The sequence below is a fragment of the Lampris incognitus genome, chromosome 19 (genome assembly GCF_029633865.1).
Source record: "Lampris incognitus isolate fLamInc1 chromosome 19, fLamInc1.hap2, whole genome shotgun sequence".
Taxonomy (NCBI): Eukaryota; Metazoa; Chordata; class Actinopteri; order Lampriformes; family Lampridae; genus Lampris; species Lampris incognitus.
The window spans coordinates 2,074,898-2,096,847 of NC_079229.1; the positions used below are offsets into that span (position 1 = coordinate 2,074,898).

Sequence of the window (21,950 nt, forward strand, 5' to 3'; positions counted from 1 at the left end):
GAAAAAAACAATCACCCAAGCCTGACTAAATAATGCAGATTCGTCCAGTCTTCCAAATCCACATGGAAAAATGTGTTATAATGTCATTACCCCTTTTTCCATGCAGGGGGTCAGTATGGACACTGTGGAATACTATAAGTACCTGGGGGTGTATATAGACAATAAACTGGACTGGGCCAAGAACACTGATGCCCTCTACAAGAAGGGACAGAGTCGTCTCTACTTTCTGAGGATGCTGAGGTCCTTCAACATCTGCCAGACGATGCTCAGGATGTGGCGTGAGTCTGTGGTGGCCAGGGCTCTCCTGTTTGCTGTTGTGTGTTGGGCAGCAGGTTGAGGGTAGTGGGTGCAAACAGGCTCAATAAACTGATCCGCAAGGCCGGTGATGTTGTGGGGGAGGAACTGGATTCTCTGGTGGTGGTTTCTGAGAGGAGGACGCTGTTGAAATTACGTGCCATCATGGACAATGTCTCCCACCCACTCCAGGACGTGCTGGTTGGGCACAGGAGTACTTTTAGTAACAGACTCAGTCTGCCAAAGAGCACCACAGAGCACCACATGAGGTCATTCCTGCCTGTGGCCATCACACTTTACAACCCTCCCTCAGAGGGTCAGACACTTGGAGTTAATGGCCATTGGACTGGCCCTTCCACTTGTGTTACCATCGGGTTTTGTTTGTGCTGCTTGTTGTGTGCTGTGGTAGCGCAGTATAGATAGGGTGTTATGTGCTGGAGCATGGTGCACATGTTTTTACATATTTTATTCCTATTCTTATTTCTTATCTTCTACTTGTTTGTGCTTTTCTTGTTTCTATTCATTTATATTTTCATTATCTTGTGTATTGTTAGTTTTTAGTTTTTCTTTACTAGAGCAGGAGTGTCTGTAATAGAACCCAATTTCCCCTTGAGGATGAATAAAGTATTCTGATGCCAAGGTTGAACTTTTTGGCCATAATTCCAGAAGGTCTGTTTGGTGCAAAACACCACAGCACATCACCAGAAGAACCTCATACCTGCACTGAAGCAGGGTGGAGGCAGCATCAGGCTTTGGGGCTGCTGTTCTTTAGCTGGAACCGGGACTTTATTCGAGGTGGAGGGAATCATGACTAGCTCTTAATACCAGGCGATTTTTGGTGCAGAACCTTAAGGAGTCTGCTTGAAAGCTGAAGATGAAAAGGCATACCACCTTTCAGCACGGCAACCACCAAAAGCATACGTCCAAATCAACAAAGGAATGTCTCCCGCAAAAGAAGACCATTGTTTCAGAATTATCCTGCCAGAGTCGGGACCTGAATCAAACGGAAAACCTCTGGAGTGACCTGGAGAGGAGTGTGGGCAGGAAATGTCCTCACAATCTGACAGATCTACAACATTTTTGCAAGGCACAGCGGGACAACATTGCCATGTCAAGATGTACCAAGCTGATGGATTCTCGCCCAAAAAGACAAGAGTACTGTAATAACTTCAAAAGGTGCCTCAACAAAGTATTAGTCCAGGGGTGTGGACTTACACAACCAGCTTATTGTCAGTTGCTCTTTTTTTTCCTTAAAGGTTTCCGTGTTTGTCACTTGAATTTGATAGGCTGCAATTTCCCATCAAAGCTGGAAGAAGCTCTGACATGGTTACTCTTGGTTTCCTTTTTTTACATCACAGAAAGCTGCCATTTTACCACTGGCGTGTAGACTTTATATCCACTGCACACTATGACAGTGTCTCCCATGTTACATTGTGCGTTCTGGGTTTTAGTGCCATAACATTTATCACAAAACTGTTAAAGCATACCTAAAGTAATACACTGTCTGTCATCAATAAGAATGTCTACTGTGGTGACGAGGATACGTCAGTAGACCATGCTCCACTACTCCAGAGGGCATCGGACTGTAGCTTGATAGTGTTGATGTTTAATTACCAAGATTATAGAATATGTGGCAGAGGTTAGTTTTCCGTCATGTCCCACTAAATTAATCAAAAGATAAAAGATTAAGCTTGTTGAAGCCGTCTTCCTGCTTTCTGCCAAAACTCTGCTGAGAGGTTCGAACCCGACATGAAGGCTTGACTTCAAGACGTCTAGATCCTTCGAGGCTTAACTTCAAATCAATAATTCCCCATGTCAAGGTGTAAGAAGTATTACCTATGATCTCAGCGTTTGAGCCATAACTGAACAGGATTTTCATGTTTATTCCCTCTCATGTGACCTGTGCGACGTTACTTAACACATGGTGTGTGTCACATAACACACTCATAATCCCGTCTCACCGGGCTGTCCTGTGGAAAACCAAAAACAAAAAGGAAGACATCCTAAATGTGAACGACTGTGTCACCAGAGATGAGTCCCAACATGTGATGGGGTTAATGTGCTGGGGACCAGCACCTCTCCTCCCTCCTCCTCCTCCCCATCATTCAGACGTGACTTTCAAATTAACTTTTCTACACTATGTTCAAGAATTCAAAAGATGGTTGACGTGCACACACATCAAAGTCTAGTCATGCGATGGCTGTCAAGATCTTCCCAACTCCATGATGATCAGAACCGAAGAAGAACCGAACTCCTATGACGGTCGGGGTGGTCAGGTTCTGCGTGTCTTGCTTGGGGCCCATCATGAATGGATGTACAGCCGAGGGCCCCCGCTGGTTCCTCTTCCCGATGGAGGAAGCAGGCTGCCTTTGGTTTTAGGTCATCTAGCAAAGGCAGTTGTGTCTGTTCAGCTCCATGTCCACTACAAACACACTTACACACACACACACACACACGGACGCACGCACACACGTCTTTAAACATGCACTTAAACACACAGGGACAGACACACATTGTGACAAGAATTAGAGAGCAAAAACCCCTCAAACGCTGTAGCGCTGTTGCACAGACACACACATGCACACACGAACACAGGAACACAATGCTGATAAAGATGAAAGTTATGTCGTGGAGCTGCCGCTGTGTCGGCCATTACAGCTGTGTTGGGGGTGCTCAGCCACGCCAGCACCCAGGGGCTCCAAAAGGACTAGTCAGCCACTGCTCATATCCAGGCACTTAAAGCCAGGCTGTACCCGCTGCATCCAGCAGCACTGTCAACACGTTCACCTACATACTGTGGTGGGACGTCACTCCGTAAAGCCGGCTAATCTCCTGCTAGTATCCGGAGTTTTCCAAGAACGCTACATACCTTGGGACGTTTGGTGCCGAGGCGTGGGTACCAGCCTGTTTTTCATGCATCTGACATTTTTCTGTGCCAGTAAAAACACAAACCCATGAAGGTATGATCCTTATGATTTCCATGCAAACACAATTTCATTTTGATAACTCCTAATCACTGCTGTATTTAAAACAACAGCTAATTACATAACACACATTCCCATCATAAGCTCTCTGTAGTGCATTCGGCTGTTTCCTGTCTGGGAGCACGTTCCCAGGAATAATAACAGGAATAATAGAAGAAGGAGGTAGGGACGAGCCCCAAGAAGTGAAGTTGTGTCTAAAAGCAGATATAACACAACAAGTTGGTAAAAGACCTTTACCAACCCAACATTTTTTTTACATTTTTTTGGGGGGGGGGGGGGTTGGCACTGGGGAAGGTGCTGACTCCACAGCACTGATGATTCTGGTTTACTTTGAATGGATCTCTGAAATGTGGAGTGATGAAACATCAGTTCAGACAAAGACGTATTTTGTTCTCCGATTTTTTTTGTGCTTTTTTTTGGGGGGGGGGGTTTCACCCTTTTTCTCTCCAATTGTATGTGGGCAATCACCCCACTCTTCTGAGCCATCCTGGTCACTGCTCCACCCCCTCTGCCGATCCGGGGAGGGCTGCAGACTACCACATGCCTCCTCCGTTACAAGAGGAGTCACCAGCCGCTTCTTTTCACCTGACAGTGAGGAGTTTCACCAGGGGGACGTAGTGCATGGGAGGATCACACTATTCCCCCCAGTTCCCCCTCCCATTACACTACCCCCTCCTTCAGGAAGCGCCTGAAGGGGGGGGGTTAGTGTAACGACCACGATGAGTAGACTCGTTAGCCCTTGGCTAACGGGGCGGACCCTTTAGTCGATTGGTTAACATAGTCGAGAACCGGGAGAACCGGGTTCACGTCCCAGCTGCAGCAGTTCCCGGCCGCCCGCTGAATTCACTGCAATATTATAAATAATATTATAAATATTATTTTAATTGTTATGAAACCGGGAAAAGTTGGCAGTGAATGTTGATAACTGGGGCATTTTGGTGTTGTACAGATATTTGTCAGGGCTCGGGACATCCAGTCTGAAACCGGCAGAACCCCAGACAAACCGGGCTGTCTGTAACCTTTTCACATGTACACGCATGTACGTGTGAGTATTACAGAAAAACAGTAGTGTAATCTAAATTTTAGGATTTTCCACGTACTTCCTAAAAAGTTGTCTCAGAAAAATTGTGAACGCCCGGCTAATGAGTCAAAAGAATAAACGATGGGCCCCAGAGAAGGTGAGAGCTGCTAATGAACCCGGTAGACCAGGGTTTTTCCTGGCTCAGAATGGGCCTTTGGGGGGTGACTACGCACGACTGTAAGCATGAGCGGTCCGCACCGCAACGATGCACAACACTAAAGTCAAGGAGTCTGTGTTGTCGTGTTTGACAGAAATCTATGCATCTTCCTGTTTTTTCTGACCAAATGTCTATTATGTTTGAGTAAATGAAACTCCAATTAACAAACTGGTTAAAAAATAATTTTATTACAACATTGTAAGGAGGAGAGGGGAGTGGAGTTGGGGGAGTGGGGTTGAGGGAGAGGGGTTGAGGGAGAGGAGTGGGGTTGAGGGAGAGGGGTTGAGGTAGGCAAAGATAATTCATAATGGGGAGTTGGGTTGAGGGAGAGGGAAGTGGGGTTGAGGGAGAGGGGAGTGGGGTTGAGGGACGGGGGTGTGGGCTTGAGGGAGAGGGGAGTGGGGTTGAGGGAGAGGGGAGTGGGGTTGAGGGAGAGGGGAGTGGGCTTGAGGGAGAGGGGAGTGGGGTTGAGGGACGGGAGTGTGGGCTTGAGGGAGAGGGGAGTGGGGTTGAGGGAGAGGGAAGTGGGGTTGAGGGAGAGGGGTGTGGGCTTGAGGGAGAGGGGAGTGGGCTTGAGGGAGAGGGGGTTGACGGAGTGAGGGTGAGGCGAGGGGTTGAGGGAGAGGGGAGTAGGGTTGAGGGAGAGGGGAGTGGGGTTGAGGGACGGGGGTGTGGGCTTGAGGGAGAGGGGAGTGGGGTTGAGGGACGGGAGTGTGGGCTTGAGGGAGAGGGGAGTGGGGTTGAGGGAGAGGGAAGTGGGGTTGAGGGAGAGGGGTGTGGGCTTGAGGGAGAGGGGAGTGGGCTTGAGGGAGAGGGGGTTGACGGAGTGAGGGTGAGGCGAGGGGTTGAGGGAGAGGGGAGTGGGGTTGAGGGAGAGGGGTGTGGGCTTGAGGGAGAGGGGAGTGGGCTTGAGGGAGAGGGGGTTGACGGAGTGAGGGTGAGGCGAGGGGTTGAGGGAGAGGGGAGTAGGGTTGAGGGAGTGGGGTTGAGGGACAGGGGTGTGGGCTTGAGGGAGAGGGGAGTGGGGTTGAGGGAGAGGGGAGTGGGGTTGAGGGACAGGGGTGTGGGCTTGAGGGAGAGGGGAGTGGGGTTGAGGGAGAGGGGAGTGGGGTTGAGGGAGAGGGGAGTGGGGTTGAGGGAGAAGGGAGTAGGGTTGAGGGACAGGGGAGTGGGGTTGAGGGAGAGGGGAGTGGGGTTGAGGGGGAGGGAAGTGGGTTTGAGGGAGAGGGGAGTGGGGTTGAGGGAGAGGGGAGTGGGGTTGAGGGACAGGGGGGTGGGCTTGAGGGAGAGGGGTGTGGGCTTGAGGGAGAGGGGTGTGGGCTTGAGGGAGAGGGGAGTGGGGTTGAGGGGGAGGGAAGTGGGTTTGAGGGAGAGGGGAGTGGGGTTGAGGGAGAGGGGAGTGGGGTCTAGGGAGAGGGGTCAGGTTGGCAGTCAATTGCAGAGGTCACAGCCTGCTTCAGAGCATTTCACCCTCCTCTTTTTATTGACGAGCTAAAAGGATCTGACAAGGTCCTGGTAGTCGATGTAATCCGTCAGTCGCCACCCTGCAGCACACATCACGGGGGTCGTCCTTGAGCCGGCCCCTCAACGGTGTTTTCACCTGTTGAAAATTGAATGGAGAATGCAGTGATTGTGATAAACAAGTCATATTATCAATCCTTTAACATTTTGGGGTGGGGCATATACTGTACATGGCAGGTTACACGTGTTGTGTTTATTTACCAGCTTGAGGGCAGAGAACTACCCCTCAACATCTGTGGTCTGGACAGGGGCAGTGAGGGCCGCCCAAATACCAACTAGTCAGTCTTTTACAGCAGTTTACCATAAAACGTTTTTTTCTCCCTCCTCTCAACAGTTTTTCAACAACCCCTTCTCTTTTCTCCACAACAACAATACAGACAATACAATAATACGCTAATTCTTATGATTAAGAACGGGATGGGTATACATGTATGCATATTTTATAGCCTAACGTTACTCAAGATATTTATAAATTGAAAACAAGCTGAATTTAATTAATGCGCGCCTGTTGAGACGATGAGCGTCTGGTGGGGGTGGTTTTGTTCTATCGTAACTCTACTACACAGTCAGTGACTGGCAATCCCCAATAACATATGTAGCTATACATATACTCAAATCAATACATTGAAAATAACAAGCTTCGCTGTCACTCTGAGCTCACGAGCCGCTGTCACTCTGAGCTCGCTCTTCGCAATCGCGGGAAATCTCCGACATGACATGAAATGGACCCATAGATATGAAGCCACAATGTTTAAGATATTGATAACCTGTCTGTTACCTCAATTACTATTGGTCCAAACCACAGAAACTGCAAGAAAGAGGAGCTGAACGGGCTGAACTTGAAACACGCTATTAAACACTTTCAGAGAGGATTTGAATTGCTATTTTTATTCTCAATTCTTATCGTTTTGGCGCTGGTGATTTTCTTTGCCGCTGGCTAAATCCTCTTTGGGGGGCACCAAAATTCCTCTATGCAGGAAAAACCTTGTAGACATCCAGCAATTTTGCTCAGCTAGGCTAAACTAGCCATTCAACTCGCCTTCAATCTGCACGCACAGACATGTTTGTTTGACTTTCAGGTGGACACAATACAAACCCTGGAAACCAAACTACCCCTCAAACAGTTGCACCATAGGCATTAGTAAGTTAAACAAAAACTATAATTTACATTATTCTAGGTTTCTTGTGATAGTCATGCTAAAGAAACTGAATGCACATTAGCTGCTCTCCAACAGGAAGTGTGCAGGAGATGTACTCAGTGTTGATACCTGTAGTAAGGTCCATGTAGCTTCTGCTGCCACAGGCTCTGTGCAACCGGTGGCGTCCTGCGTGCATTGTGTTTGAAGAACTGGCCCAGACCAGGACATCTTTGGAGGCAATCTCCGTTTATTCTGACAAGTCAAAATTAAAAGAATCAAAATCATCCAGTCAGTCCTGACATATACTCTCCAGCCCCTACACAAATTAAAAGACACAGGAGTATGTTAGCGTGCTACACGGTAAGTGTAACTGTCTCAGAGATGTTTTTGTAATAAATTCATGGTTATTGAGTTCATTCAGCTGTTAAAAAAACGATTAAAATGCAATAAATAAGTGGTTAAAAGGGGTAACACTGACCTGCCCTCATACAATCACACACATCGATACTATGTCCCACTTCCAACTCTCTCCTCCACACTGGCCTTCCCTTCCCATCACATTATGCAAGGGCAAAACTAATACTCTACCTAATTCTAACTTTAAGTCATGGGATCCCTTAAAGTCATACGTTACAATGTGAAAGGTCTTCATAGTCCTATAAAGAGGAAGAAAATCCTTAATCAGTTAAAAAGGGCCAACACTCAGATAGCATTTTTGCAAGAGACCCACTTGTCGGAAATAGAACATGAAAAACTAAAAAAATCTTGGACGGACAAAGTATTTTACTCATCACACCCATCAGGTAGAAACAGAGGCGTATCTAGTTTGATACATAGACAGGTTCATTTTACACAAACTAAAGTCCACAAAGATGCTGAAGGGAGACTTATTCTAGTAAATGGATCTGTTGATGGAATACAAGTCTCTTTTATGAACATTTATGCTCCAAATGAGGATGAGCCTGGCTTCATTAGTACAATCTTGACCACAATCCTACAGAACAGCTCTGGTATCCTACTGCTAGGAGGGGATTGCAACTGTGTTATGTCTCAGCTTATGGATAGACAACCTACCTCAAAATCTCTCAATTCTAGAATGAGTAAAATTCTTAGACACTTATCGACAGAGTCAGGTCTGGTGGACGTTTGGAGATGTAAATTCCCTAAAGGTAGAGATTTCACTTTCTACTCACATAGATATTCATCCTATTTTAGAATTGATGATTTTTTTCACACCCAAAGCAGGACTCCACAGGATAGAAGACGTGGAGAGTCTACCAATTACTCTACCTGATCATGCACCTCTAGCACGCTCATGGAACATAGGTCACAGGCCAACAACTAAACAATGGCGATTAAATGCATCACTTTTAAATGATAAGGAATTTATCTCATTTGTAACAACTGAACTAAACAACTATTTAGATACAAATATCTCGCCCAAAATATCACCTCCCATTCTATGGGACTGTGCTAAGGCTTATATTAGAGGTCACATTATCTCATTTACAAGTGTGAAAAAAAAGAGAAGGGAAGCAAAACAACATGAATTAGAAGACAAAATAAGACAGCTCGAGCAACAACATAAAAGAACACCATCCTCCAATCTACTTGATGCGCTCAAACAAGCACGAAGAGATCTAAATAGCCTTATCACCGAAAAGACTGAGGGCAACTTAAGGTTCACCAATCAAATATATTGTGAAAATGGTAACAGGGCAAGCAGATTTTTAGCATTAAGACTTAAAAAACAGCAATCATCCAATGTAGTACAGAAATTAAAGCCTAAAAGCTCAACACTTACAAAACTAGATGAGATTTCAGAGTCCTTTGCAGAATTTTATAAATCCCTGTACAAAAACACAGACACTTGTATGGATGATAAAGAGTTGGCAGTTTTTGAAAGACATCAAAATAAAAGAGCTACCTGAGACCATGGCAAAAGAGTTGGATGAGTCAATTAAGGAATGGGAAATACAACAGGTAATCTCTACACTGAAAAACAATAAAAGCCCCGCACCAGATGGGTATATTAATGAATTTTATAAAATGTTTAAAGAGACAGTATCACCTTTAGTATTAAAAGCTTACCACCATGCACTACAATCTGGATCCATGGCCCTCTCCTGGAGGGAGGTGACAATAGTTGTAATACATAAGGAAGGCAAGGACCCCACCAAATGCCAATCATATAGGCCTATTTCACTACTGAATGGAGACCTGTGTACACTAACAGCTATTCTATCAAGACACGTCAATAAAATTATCACAGAAATTATTCTTCCTGATCAGACCGGGTTTATCACAGGAAGACATTATGGGGACAATAGCAGAAGACTATTAAATTTAATGACTCACCCGAAAGTCAAGGAGGAGGAAGCAATGATATTATCCCTTGATGCCCAGAAGGCATTCAATCAAGTATCCTGGTAATACTTGCTTCAAACACTGAAACGATTCCAATTTGGCCCTAATTTCATAAAGTGGATACAAACACTATATTCTAATCCACAAGCTGCTGTTAACGTAAATGGGGCTCTATCAAACCGATTTGCCCTAGAACATGGCTGCAGACAGGGCTGCTCTCTATCACCCCTATTGTTCGATATTAGTATTGAACCACTAGCACAGCTTATCAGAGATGACAATAACATAAAGAGACTGACAATAAATGAAGAACACAAATTATCCTTATACACAGATGATGTGCTTTTATATATACCCGGACCTACAACAACAATCCCACACTTAAAGGATCTTATTTCAACATATGGGTACTTCTCGGGTTATAAAATAAATGTGGACAAAACAATGGCAATGGATATAAGTGGTAGAATTCCTCAAGCGGTCAAACTCCAGAGTGGGTTTAAATGGCCCAAAGATGGCATTAAATATCTCGGTATTCAAATTCCCCCATTGCTAGGAAAGTTATATGATGCAAATTACAAACGCATAATTCATAATATCAGTAAGGATTTGGACCAGTGGTCAACACTTCCCCTGTCTCTGTTAGGCCGTATTGAGAGTATATGCATGAATGTGCTACCTAAGCTTCTCTATCAATTTCAGATGATACCTATTGATATTCTTAAATCTATATTTGATAAATTAGACAGGCTCATTTCAAAATTTATATGGCAAGGAAAACGACCAAGAATTAGACTAAAAACATTACAGCTATCAAAACCGCACAGAGGGCCCAACCTCCCGAATCTAAGATGTTATTTTGGGGCTGCACAGTTAAAATCTTTAACAATATGGATTCAGGATCTTACATGTACTCGTTGGCTTAACATAGAAAAAAGCTTGTGAGTGAAGCCCCTACAGACCTTGCCTTTCCTAGATGTCCCCTTAAAAGAAACTCAAATGGGTGAATGGACTAGAGTTACACTAAAAATTTGGAGGAAAATAAAACTGTCATTTGGATTGCTTAAAGTAATTTCTGCACTAATTAGTATCAGATTTATAAAGGATTTTGTACCCTCCTATACAGATGCAGGTCAGAACATGGACTCAGTACTCTACACCAACTTCATAAGGATGGCATCCTTAAATCATTTGAACAGCTAAGAGAAAGATTTAAGTTGCAGAAGGTATAAATGACTCTGTTACTTCTGGAGTATATGTTTATTAGAGGAAACAAGTCCTATATAAGTAAATTGTTACTTTAAAATGCCCCTTTTAATTAGTGTAGGAGGGGTATTTGTACAGCTGCGACTCTGCCCTCCACAGTAAAGCGCCAGATAACAGCGGCGGTGGAGGAGATTAGACGTGTCTGACAGAGGACGCTTCTCTTAAGCTGGTCTGTCCAGGGTGAATTCACAGTGTCAGACTTCCCATTCAGCTGACGGGTGTCTGGTGGTGATGCTGCCAGTGGCTGCTAATGTCTGACATTAAACTGCAGCAATGGCTTCACATGGTCACCCATCTGTGAAACGCTCCCCTGGGCTCTTAAGATGCCCGTGACTCACGCTGACACGGGGAGAAGTAAGAGAACTTATCGGGAAATAATGCATCTAAAATATTGAATTTACAACGTATTTATTTGTGCATTGTTTTGTATCTTATGGGGGGGGGGCGGCTCGATACCAGGTGCATCTGACTGTGAAATTGGTAATTTTCCAACTGTTTACACGAGCCTCGGAGGATCTGCCGAAACCACCTTGACCTGGACGGGGAGACATGCAAACGCAGAGGCAGCTGGGCTCGCACACGTGTTCGTACAGACACACACACACACACACACACACACACACACACACACACACACACACACACACACACACACACACACACACACTCACACACACACACACACACACACACACACACACACACACACACACACACACACACACACACACTCACACACACACACACACACACACACACACACACACACACACACACACACACACACACAGAGAGCTCTTGCAGCAGGAGACCAGTGAAAGCCAGGCAGAGCAGCATCATGAGTCATGAGGGATCAGTAGCCAGCAGGTTCAGTAGCCAGCAGGCAGGTTGATGGTTTACTGGTTTGTGGGCTGTGCCCTTTGGCAATGCTGGTGTTTACTGTGAGACTGTGGGATGACAGCATCCCTGTTTGGTTCCATTTCTTTTCATTTCAACCCTTCAGACAGGGTGTTTAGGTGGGACAGTCCCTTGACTGGGTGTCCTGACCCCAGCAGGTATCATCTGTGAACAAAAAAAAAGCAAAAAACAGTGATCTTGTACAAATTAACAGTATTGTCATTATTATCAACCTGTGTGAAACAGTGCTTTTGGGTGTGATCACAGGTAAACTGTGGTGGTCAGAAGCCAGCTGGACATGCTAGTCCTCTGTGTGTGTGTGTGTGTGTGTGTGTACATTTGTGCAACACAATAGATGTCACACAACCCACCAGCTACCAAGAGCCTTTCTAAAAGGTGGGGTTAATTAACTAAAACCAGATAACACAATAGCTTTATATTTACACATCCACTGAAATTACAATTTACAACTTATAAACTTATAACATAACTCATAACATCACTTTTAACTTACAACTTATAAATGAAAAAGAAAAACAGGAAGAATTAAAGACAGGAAAAGTGAAAAAAGATCCAAAAGGGTGCAACGGAAAGCTTTGTTATCCAGTCTTGGTGGATGTTGTTCACTTGCATGGAAAACACAGTTGGTCCCTAGGAGGCTGTTGTTGTTGTTGCTGTTGTTGCTGTTGTTGTTGTTGTTGCCATTAGAGAGAACATTAGTGCCACAAGAAGATCCAGTAATGAACCTACCCTCCAGTTCTCCAGAAATATCACTGGCACCATGTCTCACTTTGACACTCTAGACCTTAAAAGTCTAGACAATATTGTTAGGCAGCTCAGGTCGTCCACCTGCTGCTTGGATCCTCTCCCTAACAAATTGTAAAAAAAAAAAATTAATTGCTTCGCACATGATGTTTTAGAAATTATTAACTACTCTCTTCAGGCAGGTATATTTCCTGCAGCACTTAAGACAGCTGTCGTTAAACCACTTCTGAAGAAGAGTAATCTTGATGCGACAGTTATTGCTAATTACAGGCCCATCTCCAACTTACCATTCCTCAGCAAAATCCTTGAACAAACAGTTTATTCTCAAGTTAATAACTATTTAATACCTAACAACCTTCTAGCCATTTATCAATCAGGTTTTCGATCTCACCATACATAGCACAGAAACAGCATGTATCAAAGTTGTGAACGATCTGCATATGAACACAGATTCTAATAAATTGTCTGTTCTTGTGCTCCTGGATCTCAGTACTGCTTTCGACACTGTTGATCATGATATTTTGCTAGAGAGATTAGAAAAATGGGTCGGCCTTTCTGGCCTGGTTCTCAACTGGTTTAGAACATACCTTCAGGACAGGCAGTTCTTTGTGTTTATCGGAGACTTTTCCTCGGACAAAGTGGGTCTAATGTGTGGGGTACCCCAAGGTTCGATTCTTGGACCACTACTATTAAATCTCTATATGCTTCCACTTGCACGTTATACAGAAACACAAAATAAAGTTACCATAATTATGCAGATGATTCACAACTGTACATATCCCTATCTCCTGTTGACCTAGATCCCATACGTTCCCTATTTCAGTGTATTGATGATATTAATCTATGGATGCTAGAGAACTTTTTACAGCTGAACAAAGACAAAACAGAAATACTTATTTTTGGTGCAAAGACTCAGAGACAGAGAATAGCAGCTCATCTCAGCTCTCTGTCTCTGGAGTGCAAAAGTGAAGCTAGAAATCTTGGTGTAATCATAGACAGTGATCTAAATTTTAAGAGCCACATCAATCATCTCACAAGATCAGCCTTCTACCATCTTAAAAACCTTTCAAAACTAAGGGGCTTTCTATCAATATCAAACTGAGAAATTAATCCATGCTTTTATAACAAGTAGACTAGACTACTGCAATGGACCATTCACCGGCCTCCCAAAATCAGTTGTGCGCCACCTACAGTTAATTCAAAATGCGGCAGCACGTGTTCTCACCAGAACTAAAAAAGTATGAGCACATTACACCTGTTCTTACATCTCTGCATTGGCTCCCCATCAAAACTAGAATAGATTTTAAAATTGAGTTAATTGTATAAGAAACGCTAAGTGGCGTTGCACCAGACTATATAAAACACATGCTAATTCCTTACAAACCAGCAAGAACTCTCAGGTCCAATGGCAGTGATCTTGTAACCATCCCTCGTGCTAGGTCTAGAGCAGGGGAAGCTGCATTTTGGTCTGCCGCGTCCTTTGGGCCCAAGGACCATGGCCCTGCCTGGAGCTGCGCCCAAAGAGGTGACGCTGAGGGTGGTCTGACAGGACGTGGAAGCGGGGCAGGCTAAGCTAACTGCTAGCCCATGCAGACCGGCAGCTCTGACAGTCATGCTGGCTGGCGTTCGTTCTCCTGAACAGTGGTTTGTTATTTATTTATTTATTTATTTATTTATTTATTAGTTTAGATATATATGTTAGTTTCGACATGTGTTTTTGTAGTTTTTAGATGAGTTTTCGTCTTTGTGTTGCGCTGCTGTGGGTTGGGGAAACGGTGTTTCGTTTCATTTCATGTACAAGTGCATGAAATGAAATGACATATAGTGTTTCTGATTCTGATGTTGAACAAAAATCCAACATTTAACTCAGCTGGGGCCTTTTATTGTTCATTGTATTAAGAAAAAAAACAGTCTCATGAATACTCTATTCTAGCTGTATGTTAGTATGCACATATTGTCGTGTGTAAGAGGAGGTACAGGTGTAGCTAGGTGATAAGACAAGATCATGTGGAGATACGTGATAAGTTAACCTGCTGACACCATGCGGACTCGTATGATGCCATGCTTCACATGCACATTTCTGCAACTTATAATTCATTCCGCATAAAGGAGCAAGTTACCGATGTTAGCATCATGCTAACATCAGCAGGTTACTGATGTTAGCAAGGCACCACCCAGCTGGCAGCAGACAGACTGAATATTTGTCTTGGGGACAAAAACGAGTCTGTCTGTTTCTTTTTTAGTTGTTCTCTCTCTAAATGCAGGTGGGTATATAGGATTTGTTTCTGGTTGAGGGGTGGTCGCTAGTGGACCACTCACAAGGCCGTTTGGTTCTGTGGTTCATGGTCATTTAGATTAAATATCTTTACACCTGTTGTCAGTAGGTCCAAATACAAATTATCAGTACTGATTCCACTGTAAGCCCTGAGATGCAATAGGACCAAGATACATGAACTATTTCAGCCAACTGAGCTTTTTGTGTGCCAGTAGGATAAGCTTTCCTTTTCCCACTGTGCAGAAGACAAGAGAAACCGGATCAAGTCCTGCCATGATAGTCCGCTATTTAAAGCAGACTTTGGGTTGGCAAAGTTAATCTCAGCCTCTTCTCCTCTCTGTGTCCCAGATGGCCGAGAGAGAGGGAGAGGGAGGACGACGCCCTGGGCTCCTTCTCTGTGCTTGACTCTCAGCATTAGTAGAGAGTGAAAGCCAGCTGTGGGCTTCTCACCTCCTTACAGTAGTCTCCTTTCTTCCTCCCTCATCTCGTTTCCTAGTTCATCCTCCCTTTTTAGTGGTCTCAGATAAATGTATTTGTCGCCCTCCACCCTGCATGTCTCCCTCTGTCTCTCCTCTTCATCCCTTCTTTCTACACCCTTCCCTCCCTCCTTTTCAGCTTCCTTCTCTCCATCTGTCTTTCCTTCAAAGTACCACGTTATCTGTTGCTTTCCATCTGTCCCTTCCTCCATGTATGATTTACACCCCCCCCCGCCCCCATTCTGTTTTGCAGGGCTCATCCTCCATCTCTCTTGTACATCCAGTGATTTAAAAAGAAAGAAAAGGGTAAAGGGTGGCACCTGGTAACCTTTACAGTACAGCAGTTCTTCCATGTGTGGTTCCTCACTTGTGCTGACCACCACGTCCAGGTTTTTTGTGAGACGTTCGAATCCTCTTTTAGGAAAGACCCACAGAGCCAAGTGAATCAGCTTTAATTACAGATCAGTCACAGCTGTCTTGCCATATACTATATATCCCTGAATAACACAGGTGCATGAGGGAAAATAAACTGGTCATTGAAAATGTTCAGCTTCTCTTCTTTTTTTTCTCTTAGAAATGTATTTGCATGTGTGCTTCCTTTCCAGCTGTCTCCTGGTAATTAATTCCACTACTGCCACGACATTGTCATTCCAATAGATGAAGACCTTACTCGTTATGTTGCCTTTTTTAACAGTCCCTGGTATACTACCTATTACTTTTCATCAGAAGTAGAATTCCACTTCATCTGCCGTTATGTGAAGGCAGATGTTCTGTTCTGCAGTGCTGAACGCTGCAGAACAGTTTGCATTGGCATAATGATTTGAGGTTGTACAGTCCTGTGGATCTCCTGTTCGTTCAATATGCGAGATATTTTTCTTCATCATCTTAAAAATAAGCTGTGACAACTTGTGTGAATATCATTGATGGTAATATTCTTCACTTGGTGCACTGAGGACATGACACCTATCAAGGTTGTGTAGACCACTGTAGCGAATTTGGGGGGCAGCCCGGGAACCGCCACAGCCAGGATGCGAACCCGGATCTCCCACACCACGGGCGACAGTGTTAACCAGTCGACTAAAGGGTCCGACCCGTTAGCCAAGGGCTAGCAAGTCTACTCTTCCGTGGTTGTTCGCCAAGGTCACCAACAGGTGCTCCAGTTTCTCCCCAAGTCCAAAGCCATGCATGTTACATGAATCATGAACACCAAATTACATTTAGTGTGAATGTGAGTGAAAATGTGTCAGTTTGTGGATTTGCACCAAATGCCTGTGGGGATTGGCTTCAGCCTCTGCAACCCTGAACTGGACAGAGTGGCGTCTATAGAGAATTGAGTAAATAAATAACGTCATTTGTACATTAGACATTATTTTTTGTTGTGATAGTGCATTAACTAACCATGTGCGTTGCCTTCCAGATGTATGTGACATGCACGGTGAAGGCCAAGGGGACTCGCTTAGCTAAACCGGTGCTCTCCCTTGGCCTGATGTGCTTGGCCTTCCTGACGGGTCTGAACCGTGTGGCGGAGTATCGCAACCACTGGTCTGATGTCATTGCTGGCTTTATCATTGGGACTGCCATCGCTACTTTTTTGGTGAGACTTACTCCAATATGGGTAAATAATTGTAGATATATGTATCCATGTTGAAGTTGTAATCTAACATTTCTCCATTAATAGATTGTTATTTTATCCATCTGGACCATGGGGTCTGGTTGCATAATGCTAACTGTCATCTTTACCATGGTTGGAGACACTCCAGTCTCAGTATACCACTGATGATTTTTTTTGGCAGGACATGATGAATACTGGTACAGAGTCAAGCAAGCACCTGTTGGAAATAACAACCTGCAGTAAAAAAAGATTGAAATGTGATGCTGCTGTGGCAATTCTTCTGTCAGACAGATAATCTAATAACAGATAATCTAATAACAGTGTGGCAGTGCAACTTGATGTAGTTTAGATCACATGCGTTAGCTCTAATCCAAGGATCTCATTTTAACAATGGTGCTGACTATTTACCAGTGTGAGTACTTCATTTGCATTTGCCCCTAAAAATAGATATGTGCAAACCAGGGCAAATAATTAACGAGCACAATGTGTGAGTAAAGATTAGAACCAACTGTAATATTTTTCCCCACTGCTAATCATTCAAAAACTCTTTCACAAGCCACTGTGTGCCAATCACACTAGAGTTTTCTGTGATGACGCAGCCGGTGTCAGGTGAACCACACTGAAAACAAGACTAGGTCAAATCCTAGTTTAAAGCTGGACCAGGTATGAAATGCTAGAGGGCTTTTAATTTGAAATGACAGATACAGAAAGTGGTGACGCAAGGCTGACCAATGGTGAAACTTCCTCACTCAGTTACTCTTTCAGTCAGTCAAGGACAATGGTGGAAATGGTGGAGTCGGAGAGCGAAATTGAAATGGAAATGAGGGCACGAGAGGGTTAGAAAATAAAAAGAATACATCAAATTGCTCAAGTGATTCTAGTCAGTCATTGAGGACAGAGGAAACGTGTTTCGTTAGGATGATTGCTGTGACAAGAGAAGATGTGGTTTTCAAGGAATGTGCGGTCAGAAAGTGTGTAGGGGGAAAACTTACGACCGATCAGGATAACTAAAAGCGAAATGGTTATAATTGACTGTATATCAAGGTGTCAGAGAGATAGAGCCGTTAAGATTGATGTATTTAAAGATTATTGCTGTGTGACTTGCTTCCCGCTCGGGTCAAAAGTAAGGATGAAGGGAGTGATAAGTGGTGTGCCACTGTCAGTAGAAGCTGAGTCATTTCGGGATGTTGCAGGTGTGTGTGAGGCAAGAAAAATAACTACTGGATTCCAAGAAGAGAAGAAGGAGGCCAGTAATTCTTTCTGCTGATCCGGGGAGGGCTGCAGACTACCACATGCCTCCTCTGATACATGTGGAGTCGCCAGCTGCTTCTTTTCACCTGACAGTGAGGAGTTTCGCCAGGAGGACATAGCGCGCGGGAGGATCCCGCTATTCCCCCAGTTCCCCCTCCCCGCCGAACAGGCGCCCCGACCAACCAGAGGAGGCGCTAGTGCAGTGACCAGGACACATACCCACATCTGGGTTCCCATCCGCAGACACAGCCAATTGTGTCTGTAGGAACGCCTGACCAAACCCGAGGTAACACGGGGATTCGAATCGGGATCCCCGTGTTGGTAGATAACCGAATAGACCACCACGCCACCTGGATGCACAAGAAGGACAGTCATTCTGTGTGTTTGATTTTTGAAGGGGAATTGTGGGGAAGAGCGTACCATGAGTATGTCTTACAGGGTTAGGCCATATTAGAGAGCTCCTGTCAGATGTTTTTGTTGGCAAGAATATGGAGAAGTTGCTGCAGTTTGTAAGGGAGTCAGAAGAGATGGAAGATGTGAGAAGGACAATGCAATGTGGAGGAGTGTAAAGTTGAGAAGGAGCAAGCAAAGTGCCTGAACTGCAAGCAAAATCATGATAAGGGTTCAGCACAGTGTTCAAAAAGAATTAAGGAAAAGAAAGTGAATAAGATGAGAGCGATAATGGGATTGTTGTACACTGAAGCTGCTAAGAGAATGGAGAGAAATGACGAGATGGGGGAAGTGCAAAATAAAACAGAGCAACAAAGAAATGGAGCTGACCAGAATATCTGCATGGAGAGAAAAGATTTTTGACATTCAATGCCATGCTTATAAACTGTGCTGCTGAAATAAAGGAGACGTCGGAAAGAATCAAGCTGGTGTTGGATGCTGCTAGGAAATACTTGAATGTTGTGGGCATATCTGGAAGAGCTAGATGTTACACTGCGGGAAGGATTTGCATCAACTCAAGAGTGGGTCTGGGTTATAGAATGGACAATATCTTGAATGGGATGACTTTGGGTGTACAATGTAAATAATTACTGTGAAGTTCTTATGTTTCAGTATGTGGTGGTTATGCAACATATGTACTATATAGCACTTTTCTAAAACAATGTTACAAAGTGCTTTACAGAGGAATAAAACCAGACAAGGCAAAAATAAGAATAAGACCTAATAAGTAAGAGTGAAAATATATACAGTATGAATAAGTAAAAACAAACATCAAACCTTTTTAAAAGCTTTCCTAAAAAGAAAAGTTTTTAAGACAAGATTTGAAAGAAGGTAGATACTTGGCTTGTCTTAGTTCAACAGGAAGAGAGTTCCATAGTGTGGGGGCTCTAACAGCAAAAGCCCAGTCACCCTTTGTGACAAACTGAGACCTGGGAATAACCAGCAGGGCTCGATCTGTAAATCCTAAAGATCGAGAGGGTGTATACCAGGTCAGAAATGTATGTAGGAACAAGACTGTTCACGGCCTTGAAAGTGAGCAATGCAATTTATTTAAATCAATTTGAAATATAACAGGGAGCCTGTGTAGTGCGACAAGCACAGGAGTCCTGGTAATGACCTGAGCAGCGGCATTTTGTACTAACTGCAGAGGGTGGAGGCAGCACTTGCTGATACCTGATTAAAGTGTGTTGCCAATAGTCAAGCCAAGAATAGATAAAAGTAATGTACTTTTTTTTTTGATTGGCAATTGATAAAAATGACCTAGTTTTGGAGATTACCTTGAGCTGGAGAAAGCATGACTGAACGACATATTTGATTTGATTAGCAAAACCAGGGTTAGCATCGGATATTACCCCAAGATTCCTGGCAGCCTCCTTAAGACTACCTGACAGACTACCAAGATTAGTACCAAAAGGGATGATGGAATTTGGGGGACCGAACAGAATGACCTCAGACTTATCATCAATAAATTCAAGAACATTTTTGGACATCCAGGATCTAATTTTAGAGAGGCAAGTTGTGAGATTTGCTAGGGCGCTAGGATCTGTGGGTTTTAGTCGCATGTATAACTGATTGTCGTCAGCATAAAAATGGTAAAACACATCGTTATTTTGAATGACCTGGCCAAGGGGCAGCATGTATATAGAAAACAGAAGGGAGGCAATAACTGGGCCTTGAGGGACACCACAACTCAAGTCGGCTATAGAGGAAGTAGAGTTACCCAAAACGGTAAGAATAATGTTGCCTCTGATCTCTACATTTCTTTTTTCCTTCTCCTTTTCCCTCTTTTCCTAGACTGAGAGATGGCGTGCAGTCTTTGCCGTGTCTGCGGGGCTAGGAGAGAATGGTTTTGTGATAAAGCATATAGCGTAAAACAAGCCTTGTTCATCCTCTTTGCAGAGAAATCCATTAATGCTGAACACAGTCAGAGTGCTAGAATGTCATTAATGATGGAGAAAAACAGAAAGACAAAAAGAAACCACTCTTGTTTCCCACCAGAGAAAGTGCCTATCTGGTGTCCCAGCGTCTATAACAGCTCTTCTTGAGCAACTATCTGAAAATCAGCTGACAGGAGTTGTGTATTATCTCAGTACTTTTCTTAAGTAATAAATACGCAGGTGAGATGTAAAGTAGACTTTTATATTGCAGCATGAATTCAGGACATTCTTGCATCACAAAGCTACACTGATTTCACATGTATTGGAGGGACTATCACCCCTGAATTTTATTAGGTTTTTAAGCAGTGTATGAATGTTTGAGTGAGCATTGAGGTTGTGTTAAGATGCCAAACTGGAATCTCTACCATTTATTTAATTGAATAACTGAAAAAAAAATGTCAAAATAATACAATGGCCGCCTCCTCGAGGGTGTCCCCTTTTGAAGCAAACATCCACTGTCATCAAAGTAGACATTGAGTTGGTGTAGAAGCTGGTTTTTGAATAAAATAAGTTCAGAGTCGGTACCTTTTAAAATTAACACAGTATGGTAGGTTTTATTGTTTAGAATGATGACTTCTCCCACTGCTTTTTGCTTTGCAGCCCTTATGAAATGAGATGGTTGATTGGACCCAGCAGAGAATCTAGGGCACTCTTCAGCTGACTCTGTTGGATGTTTACTAAGAAGTCACTACCTTACAGCTTCCATAAAAAAAGCAGCCCACGCATGCAAGGCCTGTAGATATACATGTTGACACTTATAGATGAGATTACATGCATGAATACATATTTTGGCACTGTAGTGATCATGTATGATATTTGTAGATGTCATATGACAACTAATATTATATAATATTACCATTATAAATGCCTGTTGTCTGGATTCTCTCCTGTTGGCCGCTAACTGTGATTTCCTATTATTAGCTCTGTCATAATGAGAGCTATTTATCTGAGAGATGCTTATTAATGGGTGGGATTTGCAGGGTGGGTGGAGGTACACAGCTCTGTTCTTTTCTTTTCTTCTCTACCCCTTCACTTTGTTTATCTTTGCTCTTCTTCACTCTTTTTCACCCTTTTCCTCAACTATCATCACGATTCCGCTCTCCTCTCCCCTCCTTGCTTGTACTCCTCTTCCCTTCTCTTGTCTCCCCTCCCCTCTTCATTTTTTTTCATCTCCACTGCTCTTCTTTCTCCGAGCTTTCCCTCCCCCTCCTTCTCTTCTTATCTCTTGCCCTCTGCTCCACTTGCCACCCTCTCCACTTTCCTCACTTCCTCTGTGTTACGTCCCCTCATTCGCTTTCCTCCTCTTCTCCGTATACTTTATTCTAGTCTGTGCTGTGTACCTCCACCCCACCCTGCAAGGCCAACCCATTAGTAAGCATCCTTCAGATGAATAGCTCTCATTATCACAGAGCTAATGGTAGGAAAGAACACATTATAACGCTCCACACTTTGGGGGGTTTCTTTCTTTATGTGGACCA

General features: G+C 43.9%; 1 protein-coding gene across 1 annotated transcript in view; it reads left to right on the forward strand.

Moving 5' to 3' along the window:
* LOC130130101 (phospholipid phosphatase-related protein type 5-like) overlaps window positions 1–21,950 on the forward strand; it is a 71,692-nt gene that overhangs the window by 42,276 nt on the left and 7,466 nt on the right. The window contains exon 4 of the mRNA XM_056299831.1: window positions 16,640–16,816. Coding sequence (XP_056155806.1) covers window positions 16,640–16,816 — 177 coding nt within the window. The remainder of the gene's footprint in view (window positions 1–16,639; window positions 16,817–21,950) is intronic.